This window comes from Anomalospiza imberbis, chromosome 6 (assembly GCF_031753505.1).
Source record: "Anomalospiza imberbis isolate Cuckoo-Finch-1a 21T00152 chromosome 6, ASM3175350v1, whole genome shotgun sequence".
Lineage (NCBI taxonomy): Eukaryota > Metazoa > Chordata > Aves > Passeriformes > Viduidae > Anomalospiza > Anomalospiza imberbis.
In genome coordinates, this window is record NC_089686.1 from 36,144,189 (window position 1) to 36,167,548 (window position 23,360).

The following is a 23,360-nucleotide window of genomic DNA, read 5'->3' on the forward strand; positions in this document are numbered from 1 at the left end:
TTTAAATTCAGTTACAAAAACTACTGATTTTTTTTTTTCATCTTGTCCTAATTTCTTAATATTTGTAATAGTTTGGCTCTTCAGCTATCATATATTTTGTACTGTGAGAGGTGTCATTTAACAAAGGGTGACAAATAACTGGTAAGAAAAATCCAGTATCCTTTGGAGGTTGCTTCTCATGGTAATTAGTCCACATGCCCAGTCTTTCACTTCTTTTGGGTTGGTAAGTTTCTTGAGTCGGTGGTTGTGATCTCCCCATGTCAGAATTACTTTTATCCAGTCAGAGCCAATTTCAGCACAGTTGCTGAGTTGAATTTATTAGTTTCTTCCATATCTTGGGAGTTCTTCCAGATGTCCTTGTGGCCTATAAACTCTGCATTCTTTGTGTCCTCTGTCAGTAGTACATTCTTTCCAAGCTTTGCTAACCTCCCACTATGCCTGAGATCAATTCCAAGCCCCAAACTTTAAGGAAGCCAGCAAGTACTTTGTCTTTAACACCTGGGCATCACTTAGAGTTTGCATGTTAACTGCTACCTGCTTTGTGGATTGTATCTTCTTTCCTGTTAATTAGGCTTGAAAATATATTAATATCAAATATCATCCTTTCTTAAGAGAATGTTTACATATTTCACATTTTACAACAATAAGGCAAGACCATGTTTCATAAGCCCCTCCTGATTCCCTGTAACCCTCTGGGCAAATATTTAATTATTTCTGTCTCTTGAGATACCAGCATCATAATCAATCTCTTTCCTTTTATCTCATTGTCTTAGTTTCCCTTTATAGCATTCCATGTTTTTTTAGGTCAAGCTGTTCTCCTTTTCCCCAAAACAGACCCATACATCTGTTTCTTATCTCCATCAATGCAGCTGGTGGTGTTCCTCAAACAGGGTTCAGTACCTGCAGTGTAAAGCCAGTATCTGGCCCAGAGCCAAGATATTTGGTTTATTTCATGTTTGCACCAAGATGGGTGCTGGGTAGTAATTCCACAAAGCCAGCTTGGAATGCATGCATTTGCCTCTCTATCTAATACATATTCATTTTTACTCATAATTGACTGGCATCATATTTGCTAACTAGGTCTGCGTGTGCATAACTGCTCATCTTTTGAGTCAGTGGGTTTCCTGACTCCATGGTTATGATCTCACACTTCCAGAATTACTTTTTCTCTAAGGACACAATTTCTGAGCCAAAGCAGTTCACCATCTTGTTTACCTTCTTGATTTAAGATGGGTCACTTAGAACCTATTGGCTGGGGTCCTTGGTTCTTTGTTTCTCTACTGATCTCTTTAGGTCATCTTGACTTTCTGGCATAATCCAGCAATTTTTCCATGTACACATAACAGCAGCTCCTGTAACTGGCACAATTTCTAGGAAACAAGTACAGTCTTTTATTCAAAAAGGTGTCAAGGGAGGAGTCATACAAACACTGACAAATAGCCACTAATGCTTAATTACCGATGCCTATGACAAAATTCCTAATGCACATGTGCAAATCTGGGTCCAGTTCATTATATTATCATTTACACAGACACATTTTCCTCGGGGCTGAAGATGTCTCTGAGTATTACAGTAATCTGAGGTAATTCTAAGTTACATTTCCTTCTGTCAGCTATCAAGTTACTATTTAACCTTATATTCTATTACAGTTTCTGCTTCAGACTCTGAAAAATTAGTTGTTAACTAAATAAGGATTTATAGTATTTTGTTCCTGGAGCCTTTTCACATAGCATTCTCTTCCTGAGGACTCGTCACTGCTTTATTACTCCAGCCCCCATTGTTATGGTTTCAAAACTGACTTAAAGCTGCTAGGGGCTTTTTGTGAACTTTAATGCATTTCTGTTTTCATGTGACATCATGATCACAGTAAGAAAGTTCAGCTACAATCTTTATAAATAAGCATTTGCAAAGGGTAATAAAATGTAAACAGTATTGGACAGACACACCTTTTTTTGTGTTTTTTTGGTTAAGACAATCTTCTGCTTTGTATTTATTAGTCTTGTGCATTCCCATTTCCATCTCATTTCCTTTTATACCTTGAAGTATTGCTGTTCTCTGCCCTATATTTCATTTTCTTCCCTTCTGCTTTCTTCCCTTCCATTTTCATTCCTTTCCTGGTTTTCTTTGGTTTGTTTGTTTGGGTTGTTTTTTGTTTTTTTTTTTTTTAGTTTTTTTTTTAGTTCATCTTGTTTCTTGTCCTCGTTTTTGGCTTCTGCATTGACAATGAGAAAAACATGCTGTTTTTCATAAGATCACCTATTAGTGTTTAGTGCGAAACTGTACAGTTAAATGTCAGGATTTCATGCAAAATGTCACCAACACCATGAAAAGACCTTTCCAGCCCAGACATGTATGTTTCTTACTGCAGTTTGTAGTAGCTGTTGTTACAAAAGTGGAGAGACCTGAGGCAGATGCCTTTCAAATAGCTTAATCTCTTCATTCATATTTTTATTAATTGATTGTGGAAGAAGAAAGTGCAGGATTACTTAGTCCTGCTTCTAACACTGCTCTTCTCTTTTGCTATACTATCCTTCTCTTTACTGGCTTCTCTTCACAGTAGGAAATGTTTATATAATCCATAAATAGATTACCAGGAGAGAAAAGAAGATCACAGGCAGGTGGCATTATCCCACAACTAGAAATGGTAGCAGCAGCTGGAATAAGCTTCAAACTGAGAAAATACTTTGTGAGACAACTCAGAACTCTTAAGGAAAAGCATGGAAGGAAGCAGAAATGAGACCTGATGTTTTAGCCACACTAACACAGAATTTTGTAACCAGAAGTATAGATTCAAAGTAGTAAGAGAAAAAGTAGTGACATTCAGTTTTGCTACTGTACTCTGGTCCAGGTAGAGTGATGTTAAGAGTGCTGTATGTGCAACAGACCCTATTCTCTGCAAGATAGCCAGGAGGAACCAAGAAACAAGGCTCCAGCGAAGAGAAGTGAGAAAAAGATGACTCCGTAAATCTGCAAAATTAGTGCAAAGCAGAGGAGGATGGCTCTATAAATCCAGTAAACAAGGAGACAGGAACAACTGCCTGTTTACATTAATAAGGAGACAGGAACAAAGGCCAAAGAAGAAGTTTGCTTGACTTTTGTGCTAATCTTTGGTCATTAACATAGTAAAATATAATCCCATCAGCCACTTTCCCCTAGAGCATGGGTGGCAAAATAAGAGTAGTGTGCCTTTAAATGGGATGGGCGGGGGGGCCGGTGGGTAATGCTGTTCCAGGGCTTGGTATGTATAAAAGCCTCTACTGGCACTGCAGGTGTGCTGCCTCTGTGGATCCACTGCCCAGCACCTGCTCTGCACACACAGGGAATGCACCTCTCAACTCTGTGTCCATCAGCTTCTTGCACAGCTGGTGAGAGAACCCGTAGCTGGGACAACAGGAGTTTTGGTGACACAGCCACAGAGCCGGATTGTCCTGCAGTCCCGGCAGCAGCGAATCAGATGGGACAGGTCTCCAGCGTGCACCGACCCCTTGATCAGGGACCCCACCGAATCCTCTCCAGTGCTGGGGTGCTGCAGTGCCCCAGACAGGTGTTCGAGGAAGCCAAAGGGGGTTGCGTGTCAGCTTTTCTGGACCCCCAGAAATTTCTAGATTGGTAAGTGCACTTTTGTTTCTCTTTCTTCTTAAAAAAAAAAAAAAAAAAAAAAAAAAAATTCAGCCTCCACACAAGCCATGCGTGAATGCCCAGTGTGGGGGCTTAATCAGTCAGTGGGTGCAAGTGGTGTGCAGTGCAGAGACTACTGGAGAGGACATCCTAAGGGTAAAAGTATTGGGTAACATTATATTTAACAATGGGAACAAGTCAAAAGGTAGGAAGTATATTATTCCCACTTCTTGTTCTCTCTAATCACATAAAAATAATTGTGAAATGTCATTTTATTATCAATTTTTCAGTATTGTATCTCACAAATAAATTTTGCGCCCTCTCATTTTTTAACAGCTTTGCAAAACAAACTTTTGTAGCAACAAATTACATTCTTTATTTTCTTAACAGTGTATTTTAAGTCATGTAAATGGGTGCTCTTTCTCTCTTTTCCCTGTTACACTGAAGAAATTACATTATTAGTATTATATTACTATTTTCCTATATCATTGAAGAACAGAAACTAAGGAATAGGAAAACTGTCACCTGTTAGAAATAACAAAAGTCCTTGCTGTAGTCAATATTTTCTTCCAATTTATTTTCCTTTGTTCTACTACAGTCGCTGCTGGTTTTTTCCGAAGTGACCATAAATAAATTAGCCCTCTTTTTTCTTGAGAAGCCATAAATAAGTTACTGTAAAATTACCTAAAGTATTTGAAACATTCCACTCACAGCCGGTCGTTTGTGAAGCAATGCAGTGTTCTTTACAGATCAAGGCACCTCAGCTTTCCTGGCTCTCGATCATTACATTCTTCATTAATGTAACTAACTGTTCAGTCATTTTTGGACTTATTAAAAAATGAAAACAAAGAAATGAGTTTTCTTAAGTCACTCTTTGGTGCATTTGGCTGAGACCCAGAAAAACAGAAATTACAGACTTTATAGGCACCAAACTGTAGTATTCCTTCAGCCTCTCCCATCCTGAGGACATTGTCTCCATTTTTGCTTTGAAGCTGAGAACCCCAGCACTGCTGATAGTTCACTCTTCTTTCACCAGTCATGGGTGAGAGGACTGGCAGCCTCAGCAGTGGAAAATGAAACTCCTTCCTTCCAGAAAGTGAGCCTGTTAATTAGCCAGCACTCCCAGGGCAAAAGCTATAGGCCACAGCTCAGGTAAACATGAACACAAATACATACACACACCTCACAGCTTATAATCTGCTTGTATACAGCATTATGAACTGAAAACATGTATGGGCAGAGGACTCTTGACTGTGAAGGCCACTACAACACCTTTGCAATCACCATTACTTCATAAAGACATCTGGTCTAGTCTTGTAAAAACACATGCCAACCCTGAAATAAAAATCAAATTAAGCACAAATCCAGAAGCTCATCAAGTCCTATGCTCATATTTTGCAGCATTATAAAAAATCAGTAATTAGTTAAAAGTATTTTTCTATTCACAGTAGTAATAGACAAACATTTCCATTTGTGAGCCATATGGACGTATCTATCTCTGTATAACTAAAAAAATCCCATTGATGCAATTATTCCACAGTTTACTGTATTGATGTATAATGCATAACTGTATTATATAACATATTTTATACAGTATGTTGTATAATACAAGGAAAGTGTGTATAACATATTGTACATTTACTATTTAATACAGTTCTGTAGCAGTGCAGGTGCAGCTTTGGGTCTTGCCACCTAACGGTGGGGTGTATGGAATTCCAGCATCACAAAATGATAAGGTTGTACCTTGACAGTTTTTAAGACAGAACTTGGAGTACTTATATTGTACTTCAGGAGCTTTGACAGTTTTTTATCTCTATTATGTAAGTTCTGAGCTCTGATGATTTCAGTGTCCAGGTTTTATAAATGAGAGCTGCGGTCAGTACCACCAGCCATGTTCTCATTGGGGAGAGGAAGAACGCCAAGGTGCCGTATGTTCGCTGCAGGAAATAGCAGGAATAGACCTGCCAGGCCAGGAGCAGGGCCATTGCCAGGTGAACAAGCACAGCCACGAGGCGTCGGACGTGACGGATGTGGGAACGGAAGCTGTGGCCCTGGCATCGCAGCAGCAGGCACCAGCACAGATAGGCCATCAATGGCAGGTTGAAAAACATCATCTGAAAGGAAGAGCAAATAAGACAATGAGCAAGCCAAGGGTTCTGGGTAACATCTATGAAGGCTTAAAAACATATGCACAGATAAAGCTGTCCCATTCTAAGGGCTGAGTACAGTTCCCAGACATGGAATCTCAGGATGCACCTCCACGACTCTGCAGCTGATAAAGCTGCTACTGCCTCTGCCCGAGTCCCCGGCCAAGCATTCCTGCCCATTCCCTTGCAGTAAGAGGCACTAACACACATCTGACATTTCCTGGAACTGATTCAGGGAGGCAGACCTACCAAAAATTAGCATGGCAAAACCAGATGGTCTGTGTGTCAGCTTAACCCTGACCCAGCCCACTGCAGAGTCACACTGGTACAAGGGAGACACCATAAAGAAGGAGGCAATGCTGGTTTGGTCCTCTATCTTAAATGCCAAGGAATGCCACCTTGTCTTTCAGATTAATAGGGAAACCACTCTTGGGAAAACTGGACTCAATGTGTGCTTAGGGTGACACCTACTGATCTGAAGGGTTATTAAGGCTGCAAGGGCTGCCCTGGCCACTCAGTTTTTTTGCTTAATCACTGTATGTTAGCCAAAGGCAAAACTAGAAAATTCACAGAAAATTTAGAAATCTGTAAAGAGACAGCCTCTAATCCATATATCCAGGGAGTCCAAAGCAACATCATTTTTTTAGAGAAAAAGGGAAGTTTGTGAAAATAATGCACAACCTCCTTCCTTTCTTTAAATCTGCAGAAAGGTAAGAAAGACCACTTGTAGTCAGGCATGGTCACTAATCTCTCTACTTCCAAGACTACTTTCTTTATAAAACTATTAAAAATTGAAAAAAGCCCCTGAGAAAAAAAAAAAAAACAACTGGTTTTTAGCCTTTATTTTATAAATACTCACCTGTAAAATCCCAACCACAAATGTCATACTGCCCTGTAAGAAGGAACCACCGACAAACACCCCAAAGGAAAAACAGGCCCCCATCTGGCCATCTATCAGTTCACCTACAAACCATGGTCCTGCAAGAGAGGAAACCAAACATCATCATCAGGAAACACAACCCTTTGTACCCTGAGACTTCCCTATTGCTTGTCCAGAGTAATCAGCCTCATGTTTTCACATTCAGCAAAACAGCAGTCTGGTGTGAAAATATCACAGTATGACAGCGGGTTGTGGCATGCAATTAAAATACTTTTGAACCAGTTTCATCTCTGTGACAATTTTCAACACCACATATAATATCTTGCTTATGAGAGAGGTGATAAGGGTAGTTTTTTCCCAGAATTACAGCAAGATACATGAAAAATGTGGTCACAAACAATCCCAGCCTGGCTTAGCCTAGAAATTAAAATAGGCAGGCTGCTTTGTGTTATGCATACTACACTGACTAACACGAAAATAGCTATTTCAGTAAGATGTTATCAGAGGAGAACAAGCTCAGATTGTTAGCTCTGATGCGAACAATCAAAAAATAAGTGAAAAGCACAATGAATTTAAAAATACTCACTTCACTTTCAGAGTAATTTAACAAGCTAAGTGTTTCATTAATTCAGGGCTTCTAAGTTAGGCTCCTACAAATAAACCTTTAGTCTCTTTGGACATTAACTTTTCAAGTTCCACATAGATTTTGTAACTTAAGTAGATTTCCCACATTCTCCAAGATGTTACAATTCTTATTTTTCATCAGGATCTAATGTGTAATTTCAAAATACCAATTTATGTCCTCCAGTACTCTAGGCTACTTACCCAGAATGGTGTATAAATTCAGAACCAGAAGTGAGTAATAGAAGGTGTTTGTTTTACTGAAGACATGAAGAGAATATGAAGTCAGAGTAAGTAATCCTGGCTTTCCTAAAGAGAGACAACATTTAAGAAAAATACACTTAATTCAGTTTGCAACACCTCCCCAGATATATATGTATGTATAATATTGGTCTTTCTGAAACAAATCTTCACGTGATTTACTCATTCTTTTATATAAGGAATATAAAAATAATATTTGGTATGTCTATAGAAGACTGCAGAAGAATGCATTACTATTACTGTGATAACTGAAAGTAAAGAACCAAAACATAAAACTGTCTATATTAAAAACAGCAGAGGAACCTGCCATTCTAAAGGAATACACTTACTGTATTGTAAATAATACTGAATGACCATTCTATACCCAGAAAATGAAGTTAGCTAGAATGAAAAACATGGAGAAAGTATGTATTAAATTAAAAGTAAGAGAATAAAAACAGTAACTCTGGAAACCCAGAAAGGTGGGTCAGCATGAACTAGATTCATTGGATTTCCTTTGATTAAATCTAATTTAGTGAGATCTGAGAGCAACTCAAAATTAAGGCTATGCATTAAAATGACATTATTCTGACAAGTGTGTGGTGTTAGCAGAAAAAAGTAGTAGCTCTCTAACTGAAGCAGACAATTTACAGATCAAGAGAGCCTTCCTAAAAAGTTAGCTTGTAGATTTACATCTAGTATGTGGCCTTCTCACAAAGAATTAACCCCCAGAGGGCAAGCTTCACCTTTGGAAATCAACAGCTCTAACAAATTTTTCACTAAGTTGTCAAAACATTCGTCATAGAACACATGGACCTAGATGACCACAGAGTCAGTTTTTTTAATATTTAGCTGCTGAGTTCCATAAAGGCAACTGAAAATCTGATTCTCTTCTATGTAGGCAGTTGCTGTAGTTACCTCAGGATGCTACACAATTAGGAGTATAAAGGAAGGGACAAACACTGACATGAATAGGAAGGGAGGTGGCTTCCAGAAAAATCTCATTAGTAGGGTGTAGTTCAAATGATTGTTTAAAGGATAAACACCATGAGCTTAATAGTAATAATTTTCATTTACTAGATGTATCACAAAGTATCAAGTTATGACAGAAATGGCCTTAATATTATTTTGAGAAAGACCCAATCCTGTTCATGTTCTTTGCAAAAGTTAACAAATACTTTCTTTGCAAAAGGAAATCTGTTTCTCCACTCAGGCAAGAGAGAATTCTGTAACAACTGTAGAGAAACAAGCACACATATAGAAAATACAAAACAAAACATTCATTTCCCTATGTATTGGATTCTTCAGGGAGAATATTAAAATGAAACTTTGGACTTCAATCAACTTAATTTTTGTTTAGACAAAGGTACCTGCTCAAGTTTCCAGTTTACTTTATTTGATATACTGGAGTTTTTCCAGCTTCCCTTAAAAGCGAAACAGCAGCTTCTGAGAAACCAATCAAATCCCACAGTAGCAGATGTAAAATGCATATGGTGATTAACAGCACAGTTACTTACATATTGTTAGCATGCAGGTCAACAGTAAAACGTTTAGGGGAAACAGATCTGCTAAAAACCACAGGTAAACATTAGTTGATACCTTTGAGTGCTGGCTTTTGAAGGTGTCGGAAAACAACAAGCAAGGTAATCTGAATCAGCACCGTCAGTCCAAAGAGCAGTCGAGCCTGAAAAGACAGTTTTGACTATAAGCCAGCCCTGGAATAATTGCAGCCTTGGAGCATGCCTTATGGACACTGATAAAATGGTACAAAGATTCTATTTGAAACACATTCAAAGCTTGTTGGTGTTACTGAAGAGTAAAAAGGAAACTTAAAGAATTTCTAAGTTCTAGGATTTGTATTGTACTGACTGGAATTCTGCTCGATGTCTGAAAGCAATAGAGCCGAATCTTTAAAAAACAGGGTTTGTAAACACGTCCATTGAAAAAGTGTAGTTACACTTCCAAGGAAAAACATTGTCTGAGCACTGACCTGAGGAGAAATGCAGTTCAAGGCATGGTGTACAATGAGTGACTGATTAACAAAACAAAGATAATAACTTTGAGCCAGTTATGATAAGAACTACAGTCATGTGGACTTTCTTATGTAGTTCTGGAAGTGCACCTAGACTACTAAGACATGACATCCTTCTTTGCACGTACTGAGCTGTAACACATATGACTCAAGTCGATGGGGATTTTGCCCTCCACTTCAATGGAGCTAGTTATAATGTCAGCAGCTGACAGTGAGAATATTTGCAACATTCTTTCCAGAAAACATATTTCAACAGTGAATTTCTCTTCGGTTTAATGTTTCCTTTTCTGCTATCTCCAGTAGCTCTTTTTCAATTTCTTGCTTGCATAAAATGTGTGTATACTTATGCCCAAAAATGGATAATTGGGACTAAATCCAGGACATCAACTGTTTGTATAAACCACTGTTGCACATTTGTGGTTGAAGTGTGCAACTTGAGAAATTTTAAATGTTTTGGAATTCCAAAAGAGTCATATCTGGAAAAAGTAAACTGCATTCAAGTCTACAAATTCCTTCAGGAATTACGAAAATGCCTACTGCAGCTTGGGAAGCCAACATGGAGTAACAGCTGTTTTGCTGAAAGTACTTACTAGAACATAGTGGTCAGTGAGAAGAATAACAGATGACCAAAAGTCAAAACTAAGAGAGAGGTTTTCTTCCATACCAAATAAATGGCCCCGTGTGCCAATTCTTCCTGAAGTATCCTAGATTGACATAAAATGAGAGCAATTACATAGCAGTGATACAAAAAACTGTCTAGTTAAAGTTCCTAATTATCATTGGAGCTTTTCCAGAAAGATACAATTTATGTATGCTTCTCCGGCATACTTCTATATTAAATTCTACCTACCAAGGATTACTTACAGTCAATTTTGCAGTTTCAAGTGAGCTGGTAATTATAAAATCATAATCTGAAAGTATTACATATGAAGAAGAGCCTGTCAGAGATTCAGCAACTTATGGAAGACTGTGACTGTTTACTGCCCCCCCAGTTGTTTTCTGGAAGTTCAATTCTAGGTAATAGCCTATATTAAAATATTTTCAAATTTTGTTGTACTTAATTTCTGGTGTATTGCCATAAACCCATATAGATAAACACTTGTTTATTGTTATTTATTCAACACAGCGCAGTGTTGAGCACAGTGTTCCAGGTGTGGCCTGGCAAGCACTCAGTAGAGCAGGATAGTGACTTGTCTTGGCTGGTGATGCCCTTGTGGATGTACCCCAGCATGCAGTAGATTTTCTCTGCGACACCAGCACACTGTTCATTCACACTGAGTTTGTGGTTCACCAGGACACTGAGGTCCCTTTTCACAGAGCTGCTCCCCAGCCAGTCAGATCACAGCCTGTGCTGCACTCCTGGATTATGTTTTCCTGGGTGCAAGTCCTTACACTTTTCTTTTATGAACTTCATGATGTTCTTCTTGGCCCACTATTTGCCCTTGGTTAATCTGTGTTGGCTCTTCCCAGTCATGTGCTTCATCTGACCTGAGAAAGCCCCCCACAAGGATTTGTTTCCTAATTTTCCCAGGGACTGAAATACGACTGATGGGCCTAAAATTTCCTGGATCCTCCCTTAAGCCCTTCTTGTAGACAGGAGAGTCATTAGCCTTCTGCCAGTCTTTTGGGATGCCCCCTGATCTCCACACTTCTCCAAGACTATGGAGAGTGGCCTCACAAAGATGTCAGCCAAGTCTCTTAACAGTCTGGAGTGGAAACTGTCAGGACCCATTGATCAAGCTCCTGTGCCAGGTCTTACTCCAACTCATCTTTCATTGACAGTGGGTCTCTGTTTGCATCAAGCTTGATCCTTGCTCCCAAGGCCTGGGGCCCAACACTGCTGGTAAAGACAGAGGTAAAGAAAGTGTTGAGAACCTCGGCCTTTTCAGAGCTGTTGGTGACTAATTCACCTCTGCTGTTTAACACCTGGCCAGTATTTTCTTTCTGTTTCTGCTTGTTGTTTATATACCTTTACAACCCTTTCTTGTAATTTTTGACATCTCTGGCCAATTTCAATTCAAGTTCGCACTTCTATCACGTCTTATTTTACTTCTTATGAAAAATAATATTTCTTTCCTTATCCCAGCAGCTTTATGACTATTTTGGTGCTTAGCAGTCAATGTTTATTTCTTTATTAAATCCTTTGGGTTTTGTAATCAGACAAATATGAAAGTAAGTCTGTTACTTTGTACCTAGTTATGTGAGGCAGGAGGGTGATAGAGAAGCCATGACAAGAAAAAAAATACAAAGAATGCCAACAGGTACCTTACCTGGACAGTCACATCTATGCGATGGAACCCTTCACTGTAGTTTTGTGGGCTCCAGTTCAGCACATAGAGAGGGCCAGACACCTGACGTGCATTCCCCAGGTGAACTCCATCTATGTAGACTTTGACAGAGATAATGACAGAAGGAGAGAATGCCAGAATTCTAAGGAGTAAATAAAGAGCAAAAGAAACAGATTTGTTACTGGACTTGTAGGTATGTCATTACTTCCTTAAGAAAAAGTCCCTTAAGGTTAAGCTGCCTTGTAGTAAAGAGTTCAAAAGATTTAGAAATTAAAACAGTGAAATATCTGTAGGCTAATGGTAACATAGTAGGTCTTTCCTACTGTTAAAAAAAAAGTAGTTCTGTATGACACTACACAAAAGAACAGGATAGAAAACTTGCTGTAGAACAGACAAAAAGGTGGCAGAAGTTGTAAGGCCCTGGCAGAAATAATTTTAGAACTCTTGCTCCAAAATGTTTGCTAATACAAGTGGGATGCAACCTCTAGCACACATAGACACATAACCAAATGCTTGTAGATGGCATCCATAAAAATTGCCAGTCTCTCTCTCTCTCTAAAGTCCTTTGTTGTTGGGAGTGGGGTTTTTTCCTTGGTTTTTTTTTTTTTAATTCCTTTTTGTCTTTTTTGCAAGTCAGAATATAACCTCTCAGAGTTTGTAACTGCATTTAAGACAAATGGAGTGGAATGCAAGACTGATATTGCAGATCTCAGAAACCAAGAAATGTATTGTCACTTGGCAGTAGTGCTTATATTCATAGAAACAGTGATACTAATACAGACTCAAAATACTGCACACATTCAATTCCTTTCATTTCTGGTAATATGAATGACATTCCAGAGCATGTTTTAGTCAAATGAAGGCATTTCATACAGTTAAGGTGAACAATTCTACCAGTTCATATATTTAATATAATCATAAGAATGTTCAGATAAGGTTCTGAATAGGAAACTGGAAGGTAATTAGGACACTTAGTAGGATACTGCTCCCTAACTGAAAAGTATGACAAACTGCTTTTTATTGTAACCCTACATATGCAGTATTTCAAGCAGATTAGTCTTACAGCAAATATAAAATGCTGGAAAGGGCCTAAAAATCTGAAATATAAGGTAAAAATGGAAAAAAAGGAGAGATTTAAAATGAATATGAAAATTGGCAGAGGCTTCTCATGTTTTAGTATATAAAGGATGTAGAATTGAAAAGACAAAGCTAAGAAGTCTGAAGTGAATAGAGAAATCACTTAGAAAAATACACAGACAAAATCCTGAAATTAGCAGAGTTGATGTGAACATGTGAGATAAATAACAGAGATTACATATTAATCTATGTGGATTGATTACATATGAATCTATTTTAATTATATCTTAATTGATCAGCTTTGGTTACATAAAGTTTGTTTGACCTCAGGGGAAATAACTGCATAAATAAAACAAACACAAATTACTACTACATAATCTTTTTATCCCAGATATGATACAAAGCAAGCTCTCTGGAACAATCTTCCAGAGAAAAGAGAATTCTGAGAACAGCCGACACACATTTGAAAAAAAAGGTTTTGTGTATATACCTATAAATATAATTAAATATTGTGAAATCAAGACATTACAGGGTACCTGATATGAGTGGAATAAAGAATTTTGACTAGTGGTTCATGAGTAGAACTGCTGTAAAGGAAGGATTTGGGATTGGTGATGAGAACTACAGGCCACTCTTCGAAGTTAAGATCTGCAAAGCTGAGGAGGTCATGATCAAACGCGAGGATCCTGTATCTATCATTAAAGGAAAAAAATTTTGTTAATACAAACTGCTGTGTGAACAGCTGATTTCCATGTTTCTCAAGTTCCTAAAGAACCTGGCTTTATCTTCCATTTATTCTCTTCTGTAGTTGATCTTACATTTTCCAACTCTGCTGTATTAACTATACAGTTGCTTACCTCTGATGAGGTTAATTTTATTATAAATCATAGAAGCAGTACCCAAAGTTCCAAGTGTGAAGATCTATGGAATTTTGCACACGAATCAGACAGATGAACATTACATTAAAGAACTCAAATATAATGTACATTTCCACAGTGTCTGTGTAGGTACTCTAACTCAGGACAACGGTCCCAGCGTGCTCTTCCCCTATATTCATACCAGTATCTTTCTTTGGATTACTGCAGAATAAAAGCTAATATACTACTATACACTACACGTAGCCTCAGACACTTTTTGATATGCAAGTAAGGTAACATTTCTCAGGTGGACTATTTCTGCGTCAAGAATTCTAACAGCTACTGCAGAGCATGTGTATTTTGAAGTAGTGATGCTAAATTTTACTAAAATTTATTTATCTACATTTGAATACTAAACTATCTGGATACACATTTAGATGTCCCCTTTTTAGTTTTTAAATATCAAGAATTAATAAAAAAATATTTAATTTATCAGCACACTGTTGATATGGGGAAAAATCCCAAACATACATACAAGGCCTTTTTTTCAAAAGCACTAATAGTAATAACCAGTCAGGCTGATCTCACGCTTCTTTCAAATTCACCACACAGCATAAAAGGGAATCACAGTACAGCAAGGTAGGCTTCATATAATAATTTGCTCATATGGGGCTTTTCTTACCTCCTATTATCCATCCAGTCTCCCAGTTCAAGTTCCAGAGTGCCACCACGGTGTTGACTGTGTAAGACTGGCATCAGCCCACCCATTGTATGGAGATGTCCACATAAATAGGCTGTGGCAGAACTAGTAAGAATTGTGATTATTTGGGTGGGAAGGAAATATCACTGCAGAAAATTTGAAAAGTGAAAGATGAGCATGTGAAGACAGGCAAGAAATGTACTTCATGCTGAAAACATACAGGGTAAGAAGATCTTACCTCATTAGTGTTCGTATTCCAGGGGATGGGGAGATGATTGTTGAGGTGGGGTAGTGGCCAAACCAGATAGTATGGTTGCTGTGTAGACTTTCTGTTGCCATCAAAGACAGCTCTGCCATTTGATTCTGAAACAGGCAGGTGACAAATCCATTTTGCTAAATAAATGTCTCACATGCATTATAACTTATAAAATGTAAACACTCTTATAGATGAACACAAATCTTTCAAACAATTTTTTTATACTAAAAAAACCCCAAACCTCCAAACAAACCACTACAGAAATAAAACAGCCAGCAAAATGGAATGCAAAGACTTATACAATACCATGTTTAAAATCCCAAAAAAATTATAGGGTCTCTTAGGGCCTGGGCTGAGTGTGGCATCCACGCAGATGAATGAATAGTTCCCAAAAGAGGTGGTATGGATGTAATGGAAAGAACCATCTTTACGCCAGGCAGAGTATTTCCTAACAAAATAAGATGGAAATACTCCTGTTAGGAAAGCTTGTAGCCATGACAAACATACATTGCTTTCTCTCCTTCCATTGACAACAGGTAATTTTACTATTTCTGAGCTACAAAACTGACGTGCTTTTGATACTTCGTGCTAGATGGGAATTATACATATCTTCCACTGGCAAAGACATGACATTTCAACTAACAGTACCACCCAAATTGCTCTATTAAGGATTAAATTATGTAACTAAAATGATTGTGAGTTAATCTGAGAATCACTAAAATTCATTAAGTTTAGGTTAGTTTTTTAAAAAAAAAATCTTTGGGGGTTTTGGGGTGGGCATTTTGTGCGCATTTGGGTTTTTGTAGTTGTTTTAGTTTTGTTTTATTCCATGCATGATTTGTGGAAGCCAAAACATTCCTGAGTTCATATGATGAGTATAATTTGAACACAGCCATCCAAAAATCAGTTCATGTCCCTGTTGCTCCACCAATCAGAACAATAAAATTACCAGAAAGGTCGACCTGAATAGAATACAAGCCAATATATTAAAAACAAGTTTTCCATACTTCTAATGCCATAAAAACCCTTTCACAATAGTTTTTAAGCTAACATTATCTCTGTGAACATCATCACATTACAATTCAATACAATACTTCAATACAATACAACTTCAAACTTCAATACAATTTCTTCCTTTAATCCCACTTTAAGTATGTGTAACAGTTGATTTATCCTCTGCTAATGCTGTGAACATATAACAGGAACCTATGTTTCTGTGTAAATATATTGTATTTCAATATAACCCACTGCCCTCTTTAATTTTAATGCATAATGAAAACCAGGATGTGGTGTTGAATAACTGTTTTTCCTAGCTTCTATTTTTATTTCTGCAAGCAATTTTTATAATTTTAATATTTTAAAATATTATATTTTTATATATTGAAAAAACAACTCCATTTCACTCTTCCATCTTCTCTCTCCTAGAGTGTGACTGAAAATTTCCTAGACACTGACAGATTTAACATACTCAATTGCAAAACACAGAAGGATAAGAGATAAGAAATCTGCACAAAGAACTCTCTTTCTCAATCAATTCTGCTCTACTAACTGACAATGCAAAAGACAGAGGGAATAGTAGATATGATCCTGGGTTATAGGAAATTCAGTGAAAAAGCATATCTGTGGTAACTGAAAACAGAATATTGTTTAGTTAATTTGACCTTGAATATAGCTGCATCTGTATGGTAAATAAAAGTACCTGTAATAATTCTGAACACTATCCAGGCGTGGAATGTTGAATGAATCTGTAAAGGAGTAAAAAAGGAAATAAGGAAACTTTCAGATCAAATTGGTCATTGGCCCCTGTATCTAACTAGGTGATGTTGAGATAAAGCATTCTCAGCACATGCTGAAGAGCTACTTTTTAAAAAATGCATGATTGACAAGCAGACTAACTGTGTAGAGGAGACATTATATACTCAAAGCAGTTAAATGGGAATAGTTTTCTCATTCATGTTTCAATTCAAAGATAAAGGCATTGTGGGAATATAAATTGTTATTTAGCAGCCAAAAACTAAACCTGTCTCCATTTCGACCACAGAGCTTTTCAAAAGCTTTTTTGGGCTCGGTGCATGTTCTGTAAGTAAGACTTAACTCATTCATGGAAAATAAAGTAGTCACAGCATCAGAGAATAGCATGTGTAGAACAAACATCAGCTTGGGGAGGTCTGCACTGCAACAGTTCCACTTCTCCATTAATGCTGGTAACAGAAGCCTAATAGGAAAATGAGTATATATGACAAAGCATGCACTTTCTTCCCCCCAGTGCAGCTTCCAGTACAGCCTGTTTATACAGCCTACATGACTGTCAGCTTGTTTGAATGCTTACAGTGTAGCAACAGCTGATGGATCTAAACTCCCATGACTCCCTTCTATTCAAAAGAAACCAAATATCCTTTAGCTGCTGGACATGTGACATCTTTTAAACTTAAACCTGTGAGGGGGAAGTCTATGAAAAGTAAATTGAAACCATTTCTTCAGTATGGTAAGATTACAGTCTGCCCCTCCATTAAATAATATAGTATATAAAATAATGACATGGAAACTAACATCTGAAGTCATGTTCTACCACTTGCCAGGTAAAAGACTCTTACTTCTCTGGTATTAAAACTCATTCTAGTAAGAGCTTGTAAACAAAGCGTCAGTAGACACTCTACTGAGACATCCACATATCTCAGCAGACATGTGGATGGCAAGCCCTTCTCCTGATTCTAGAATCACACTGGTGAGTACTAAGACTTTACCTCTATATTCTGTGATCTACAATCACAGGAAAGACAGAAATGTTTCATTTGCTTCTTACCATGATTCCCTTTGATGTCTATCCACTTGGTTTTTTCCATGACCCTTGATCTCTTCAGGATTGACTGGTAAGTTTTCCACTCATCTTCTACCTGCTCAGATCCCAGTTTATCTCTTGTCTTAGCATCTGTCAGATCACCTGAGAGTGTACAAAGGTGAGATATAACTAGAGGCTGACACAGCTTATACAAATACTGTAACCAGACAAGCATGCCATCCCTGCCTCCAAGTCTAAGTAGCTGCAGGCCTGGGTGCAATCTGCATGTTTCTGTATCTGGTCCACAAGGTCAAGGTAAACACCTTCTAATGCAGATGCAGCAGCCTCATCAGACATCTATTGACCACATCACTGCAGCACTTTCACTCATTAGATAAGTAACTCTCTGCAGATACAAAACTCCAGGTCTAGCATTAAGATTCTAAAGCCTTGCACACAGTAATGGCTCAGTCTTTTAGATTTTCTTGTCAAAACTCAATCTATTTCAATAGCAAGCTGTCAAGTGAAGTAGCAGTGTTTATTTCACCTCTCTTGGTATGGTATGTTCAAATGGAAACCAACAATAAAATCTTACATTAATTCACAGGTGAATTTCATACAAATGAGCAGGGATTGTTCTGAGAGAGGAACTGTATCCTAGCAGCTAACCACAGACATTGCTCACTTCTGTAATTTCAAACACAAAGAATGTAGAATCAAGACCAGGACAAGACAGAAGGTGGCTGCTAGCAAGGGCTAAGATGCAGCAACACCTATTGGGAAAACAACAGCTATCTTGTGCGATTGTGTCTGTTACATATAGAACACACTAACTCACTGAAGAAACTGAATGCTGAAGAAAATAATAATTCCCTTGTTGAGAGGTTATTCTTTTCAGCTTCTAGCAGTCTCCCTTCAGCTGCAATTCAATTTCCATTGCTTAAGATACCTGAATGTTTAAAGTTCTCTCTTGAGAACCTAGAACATTGCCTATTTGCTGTTCCTTTGACAGTCCACTCAACAGGAAATTCACACTTTTCAATTGCTTACCTGTTGCTAGAACAAGTGCTGGCTGAATGACATCAATTGTTTCAGAACAGAATTTTTCGAATTCAGGAGCTCGTTTGGGATCCCGGAATTTGCTGATATGAATATCTGACACCTGCAAAAAAGAAGAGTGAAACACTGCCCCAAGCAGAGGGTTATTGATACCCAGGTTGCTCTGCAAAGCCAAGTATACATAAGAATGCAACATACGAGCAGTCACAGTGATTCATGTCAGTGTAAGGGATGCAGGGAGAAACAGAAGTAGCTGACTAGGGGAGAAGGAAAGCAGAACAAACAAATGATATTGCAACTCTAACCCCTAAAATCACATTTGCATCAAGAAAATTTCCTTAACACAAAGAGAATACAAAATTATGAGGAAATACTTAGGTATCCACAGTAAATTGTGATGACTGCAAGTGGCCTGATGCCTTTCAAATTCTGTGAATTTCTGTGCAATACATTGGTTTTGCTGCAAGTAAGAATACAAAGTAGTTCTATTTTATAGGTTTATATTTACTCTATTGCAAAGCAATGGGTTAAAGATACCTAGAACTTGAAATGTACTGAAAACTTGTTTTATACCTGGTGTGACATCCAAGCACTTTATTGGGTCAAACAAGTGTGTTTAGATCCTATTCCATGTGCCTTCAAGAAGGCAAAGATTGCCTAAGAAATGATGATATGACTTGTATGTAACTGTAAAAGATGCTGTTCAATTCTGAATCAGTCAAAACCCTCACATCAGAAAGGCCGTTTGGGGAGAATAAGAAATATAAGATTTTTCCTTTTTTTTTTGCATTGTGGCTTTTCAGTAATGTACAAAAAAAAAAACCCATGTGTGAATGGTTTCAATTCCACTTTCCATTCTACTTCAGTCAATCAATTAATTAATTCTCCTCTTTAGTTTGAACAAATGGTATTTGATGCTCAAAAAGCAGTAAGCAAATCCTCATCTGACAATATCACTTGGAAAAGAAAACATTAACTTTTACATTCAGTTTAATAAACATGTTCTTGTAGAGCTTGTAGTTTTTGAAAAATCCAGATAAAATATATTGGAGAAAAATTATTTAATTCTACTTATTCAGTCATCTGTATACAAAGAAAATATTACCTGAATACAGTTTTCTGCTTAGGAAAACTCCCCATTCAGAATGACATGGAATTTTTGCCTAGATCAGAATTGCATGCTAAAAAAGGCATACACTTTTAAGTATAACTTTATCTTCACTTTCATTGATGCATTAAAACTAGTGTGAGGCAAAGAGCACAGCAAAACTACCTCGATACAACAAACCTCATTGAATCATTGACAAGGATACAACTTGTTTTTCTTCATTTCAGCCTGTAGATTTGCAATTAATTTATCTCAGCAATCAAACAGAGAAAATCAAAACTTCTACAGTTTTTATTCTCAAGAAAAAAGTCTTACAAAAAATTTTACTCCTGCTCTACCAGTAACTACAGCAAATGTAAATTTCTAATCTTACAACATTCATTCTTGGAAGCCTAATTTCCTACAATGACCTTCCCACTTTTCTTCCCTATGAGTTTAAGATTTAAAAAAAGGTTCAACTTGTAATTTCTAAGAGTTACAGTGTCCTGGGACTTCTGAGAGCTGGGACTAAGTTTCTCTCATCACTAACAGCCATGACATATGAAGATCTCAGAAGTGGACCTTCTTCCCCCCTTTTTTTTAAATTTTAATTTTTTTAAAATTATTTTCAGATGATATCCCAATAAGAAGAAAGACAGTGGGCAAGATGAAAAGCTTGTAATGATCTTATTTACTTTCCAAAATGTAGGTGAAAGCTCATTTGCTGCTCCCCTCCCTCTGATTGATGTGGATACTTGGCCTCTCATTGCATCGTAAGCAGTTACTTTCATTAAAATGGGCTTGAAGAGATTTAGGGGTGAGGAGAAATCACCATCAACATTCCTTATCTAGCAAAGATGTGGTTCAGGAGAGGCAGGCATTAACGAGGGAGAATTACAAGGTCTAGAGCAACAGTAGAATGCTTTCAGCTGACAGAAACGGGAGAAATGATTATATGCTTGTCAAATACTGAACTAGAGTGTCTGTTTGGCAGTGGGTAAGAGAAATTCTGCTACAATAAATGGATGAGCCATTAACAGAAGATTAAAGTAGAAAGACTGTGATTTAGTTCCATTTAAGAAGAGATAGTCCTGCTTATGGGAAGAAAAACAAGGCAGGAACTGCTGGGGGCAGAACTGACCATCTTGAGCTCTATTCAGTGACCGAGGCTAGACCTATGGAATCACCAGGGAGCCCGAGGCCTGTTTCCCATAACATCATCAGGCACAAGGCTGGATTTGGTGCTTGATTAGTTTCCAAGTTAGGTCAATGATAAAGCAGCTGTTAAAGGGCACATCTGAAAGAGAACATAACCACTTGAAAGCAAAGCCAAGTCTCAAATTAGCTGTGCTATGACCTATCCTTGGGAGAGCTCCATTTGAAATGACACAACCAGAGAGAACACAGCAAGAGAAAATGGGCCTGTGCATTGCTTGTCAGTATAGCTCTGTAGCAGCTCTATGCTGCTCTGACTCTTCACAAGACTGCAGCTCAGGATAGGGGCTTTCCTTACATTATTTCTAGCATATCTCTTGATACTTGTACTCTGCAGTAAAAATAAGCCTTAAAATAAATTACACCACCGATTAGAGAGAACTAAAAGACTTTTATATGCCAGCTCATCCACTAAGAGCACTGCCTACAGCTAATAAAGTCAGGCAAAGTGTTCTTGAGATTGAGAATGAAAACAAATCACTAAAAGCAGCTATTTGTTAGAAGGAAATGCAGAGCAATCCCTGTGACATCTCAGCCATGGATTAACTACAAATATGTAAACACTTTTATGGCTAGTTCTACACTAAGTGCTTTGGGAATGCTCTGGGGAGAAGAGTCACAGAAGAGGCCACAGAAACCCTAAGACGTTACAATTTGCTTCCACAACTATGCCAGGTCAGCTTGGATTTTATGTTTAACCTGGAAACAAAGCTGTGCACATTTAACCTTCTGAATATTGGCACAGTACCTTCTACTGCTATAAATCAGTAAAGCTATATTCTCAGCCACACAACTTTTTGGAGGTTTGGGATGGGGAAAGGGACAGGCAGAGCCTGCATTTCTCCCCAGGATATTAGATAATACTGCATCAGGTACTGATGCAATATATAGGGTAGTGTAATAATTAGGTGGTTTTTAATTACCCGCTTCCACTACACACATCTTGTCTGATAAGGAAACTTCTCTGTGCAACCATCCAGGAGCCACTGCGGCAGTCACACTCACACCACCTGGGACCGAGGCCCCTTCACAGCTACACCCCCACACTCACAGTCAGACCAGGTTTCCTTACCAGCTCAGCTCCAGGTTTCCCATAGCTCAGACTTCGGGATCATTAAAATTATTTAATCGTGGTGCAGCAATTAACAAAATAACAGTTCGACTCGGGTACCTCTGAGAAGGTGCCCCAAAGAAAGGAATCCCCGGGCTTTTACACCCTCACAGTCTGAGAGCAAGCAAGTCTACGACGGGTCATGGGCTCCTGCTGTCTCTGAGTGTCCGGCCCCCTGGCCGGGCCACAGGTCCCCGTGCCCTGTGCCCTTCGCCGTGTACAGGATTTCACAGGTCTCGGCCTTTCGCCTCGGGCTCCCGCCCCCCAGAGCTCAGCGTGCAGCTGCACATCGAGCTGCCGGCACTGAACATATTCCTACACGCGACCCTTCGGGCAGCCTGGCCAAACACCTGTAACCTGGCCTTGACTGCGCGCCTCCGCCCTGCCCGCCGTGCCCGGGCTCGGCCGCCCCTCGCCCGCCCGGCCCCGCTCACCTGCACGGCCCAGAGCAGGCTGGCGGCGGCCGCCCCGGGCGCGGGCTGCGGGGCCCAGCGGCGGCGCTGCCCCGGGGCCGGCGGCGCCCCCGGCGGCCCGTACCAGTCCAGCAGCAGCGCCACGGCGGCCGCCGCCAGCAGCCCCGCCGCCAGCCCCAGCATCCTGCGCCGCGCCGCCACCGCGCCCGCCCCGGGCGAGCCCTGCGCCGCCGGCCCCGGCACTTCCGCGTCCACCGCCCCCGCGGCCGGGCCGGCCCGCGCTCGGCCGCGCTTGGTGCCCCTCGAGGACCGATGCCAGCGGGGCCGGGGCTGGGCGCTCCCTTCTGCTGGAGGTTTTATCCGGCGAGGCCGGGGGATCCCGGCTCTCCCCCCGCTGCACGGGCCCTGAGTCTTCCCGCTTTCCCCTCCGGCCGCAGGGAGTGCCTAGGTTAAAGCAGGAGGAAACCCAGGCGTACGAAGAGATCCGTGTCTCATCCTGCTTCCTTACAGATACAGCATGTAAACGTTCGCTCTTTCTCGTGACGGTGTTATAATTCTACCTGCTCGGAAAATCTAGGCAGTTGACCTATTTTGCTCCTGACAGAAGTCTTTTTATGGTATTTTGAACATTTTAATATATATATGTACACACACCATTTTAAACCTTGCTATAGCAACTGCACAGTTTCATAATTGCTAAGTTATTCTTTCTATCAACTCAGTTTACGAACTGCTGCCCATTTTTGTTGAGATTTTTTCTTCCCGTCTTAAGTATGAGTTTAGGTGAAAAAGCTTCTGTCACATCACATCACATCACACTTTATTATTTAACATAATATTCTCAACTTCAGGTATTAGAAATTTCTAATTCAATATTGTTTAATTGTAATTATATTTTCTCGTATAATTTGTCATAAGACAAAGATTTAATTTTTAGCATTGATAATAATTAGTGTTGTTTGATCAAGAAAAAACATTTT

General features: G+C 39.1%; 1 protein-coding gene across 3 annotated transcripts; it reads right to left on the reverse strand.

The window, feature by feature from the left end:
• Positions 1–4,169: 4,169 nt before the first annotated feature.
• Positions 4,170–22,629, reverse strand: TMEM62 (transmembrane protein 62). 3 transcript variants are annotated; one of them, XM_068193380.1, is made up of 14 exons: positions 22,402–22,629; positions 18,546–18,657; positions 17,520–17,657; positions 16,416–16,461; positions 15,023–15,164; positions 14,699–14,823; positions 14,443–14,565; positions 13,440–13,595; positions 11,809–11,968; positions 10,129–10,242; positions 9,106–9,190; positions 7,471–7,575; positions 6,625–6,743; positions 4,170–5,732 (listed from the first exon to the last, which is right to left on the reverse strand). In XM_068193380.1, the coding sequence occupies exons 1-14, from the start codon at positions 22,561–22,563 to the stop codon at positions 5,406–5,408; spliced, it is 1,914 nt and encodes a 637-aa protein (XP_068049481.1). In that variant the 5' UTR covers positions 22,564–22,629; the 3' UTR covers positions 4,170–5,405. The 3 variants fall into 3 exon arrangements, with proteins under 3 accessions (XP_068049481.1, XP_068049482.1, XP_068049483.1); XM_068193381.1 differs by lacking the exon at positions 22,402–22,629 and adding an exon at positions 21,780–21,881; XM_068193382.1 differs by lacking the exons at positions 15,023–15,164; positions 18,546–18,657; positions 22,402–22,629 and having other exon boundaries at positions 17,520–17,614.
• Between the last annotated feature and the right edge of the window lie 731 nt (positions 22,630–23,360).

Excerpts from the sequence above, each read along its gene's own strand:
- TMEM62 (XM_068193380.1), bottom strand. The coding sequence starts at position 22,563 with ATGCTGGGGCTGGCGGCGGGGCTGCTGGCGGCGGCCGCCGTGGCGCTG. Across the intron at positions 15,165-16,415 it reads AGTGTTCAGAATTATTACAG|GAAATACTCTGCCTGGCGTA; the intron begins GTACTTTTATTT and ends TTATTTTGTTAG. Across the intron at positions 5,733-6,624 it reads TTGTGGTTGGGATTTTACAG|ATGATGTTTTTCAACCTGCC; the intron begins GTGAGTATTTAT and ends TCTTCCTTTCAG.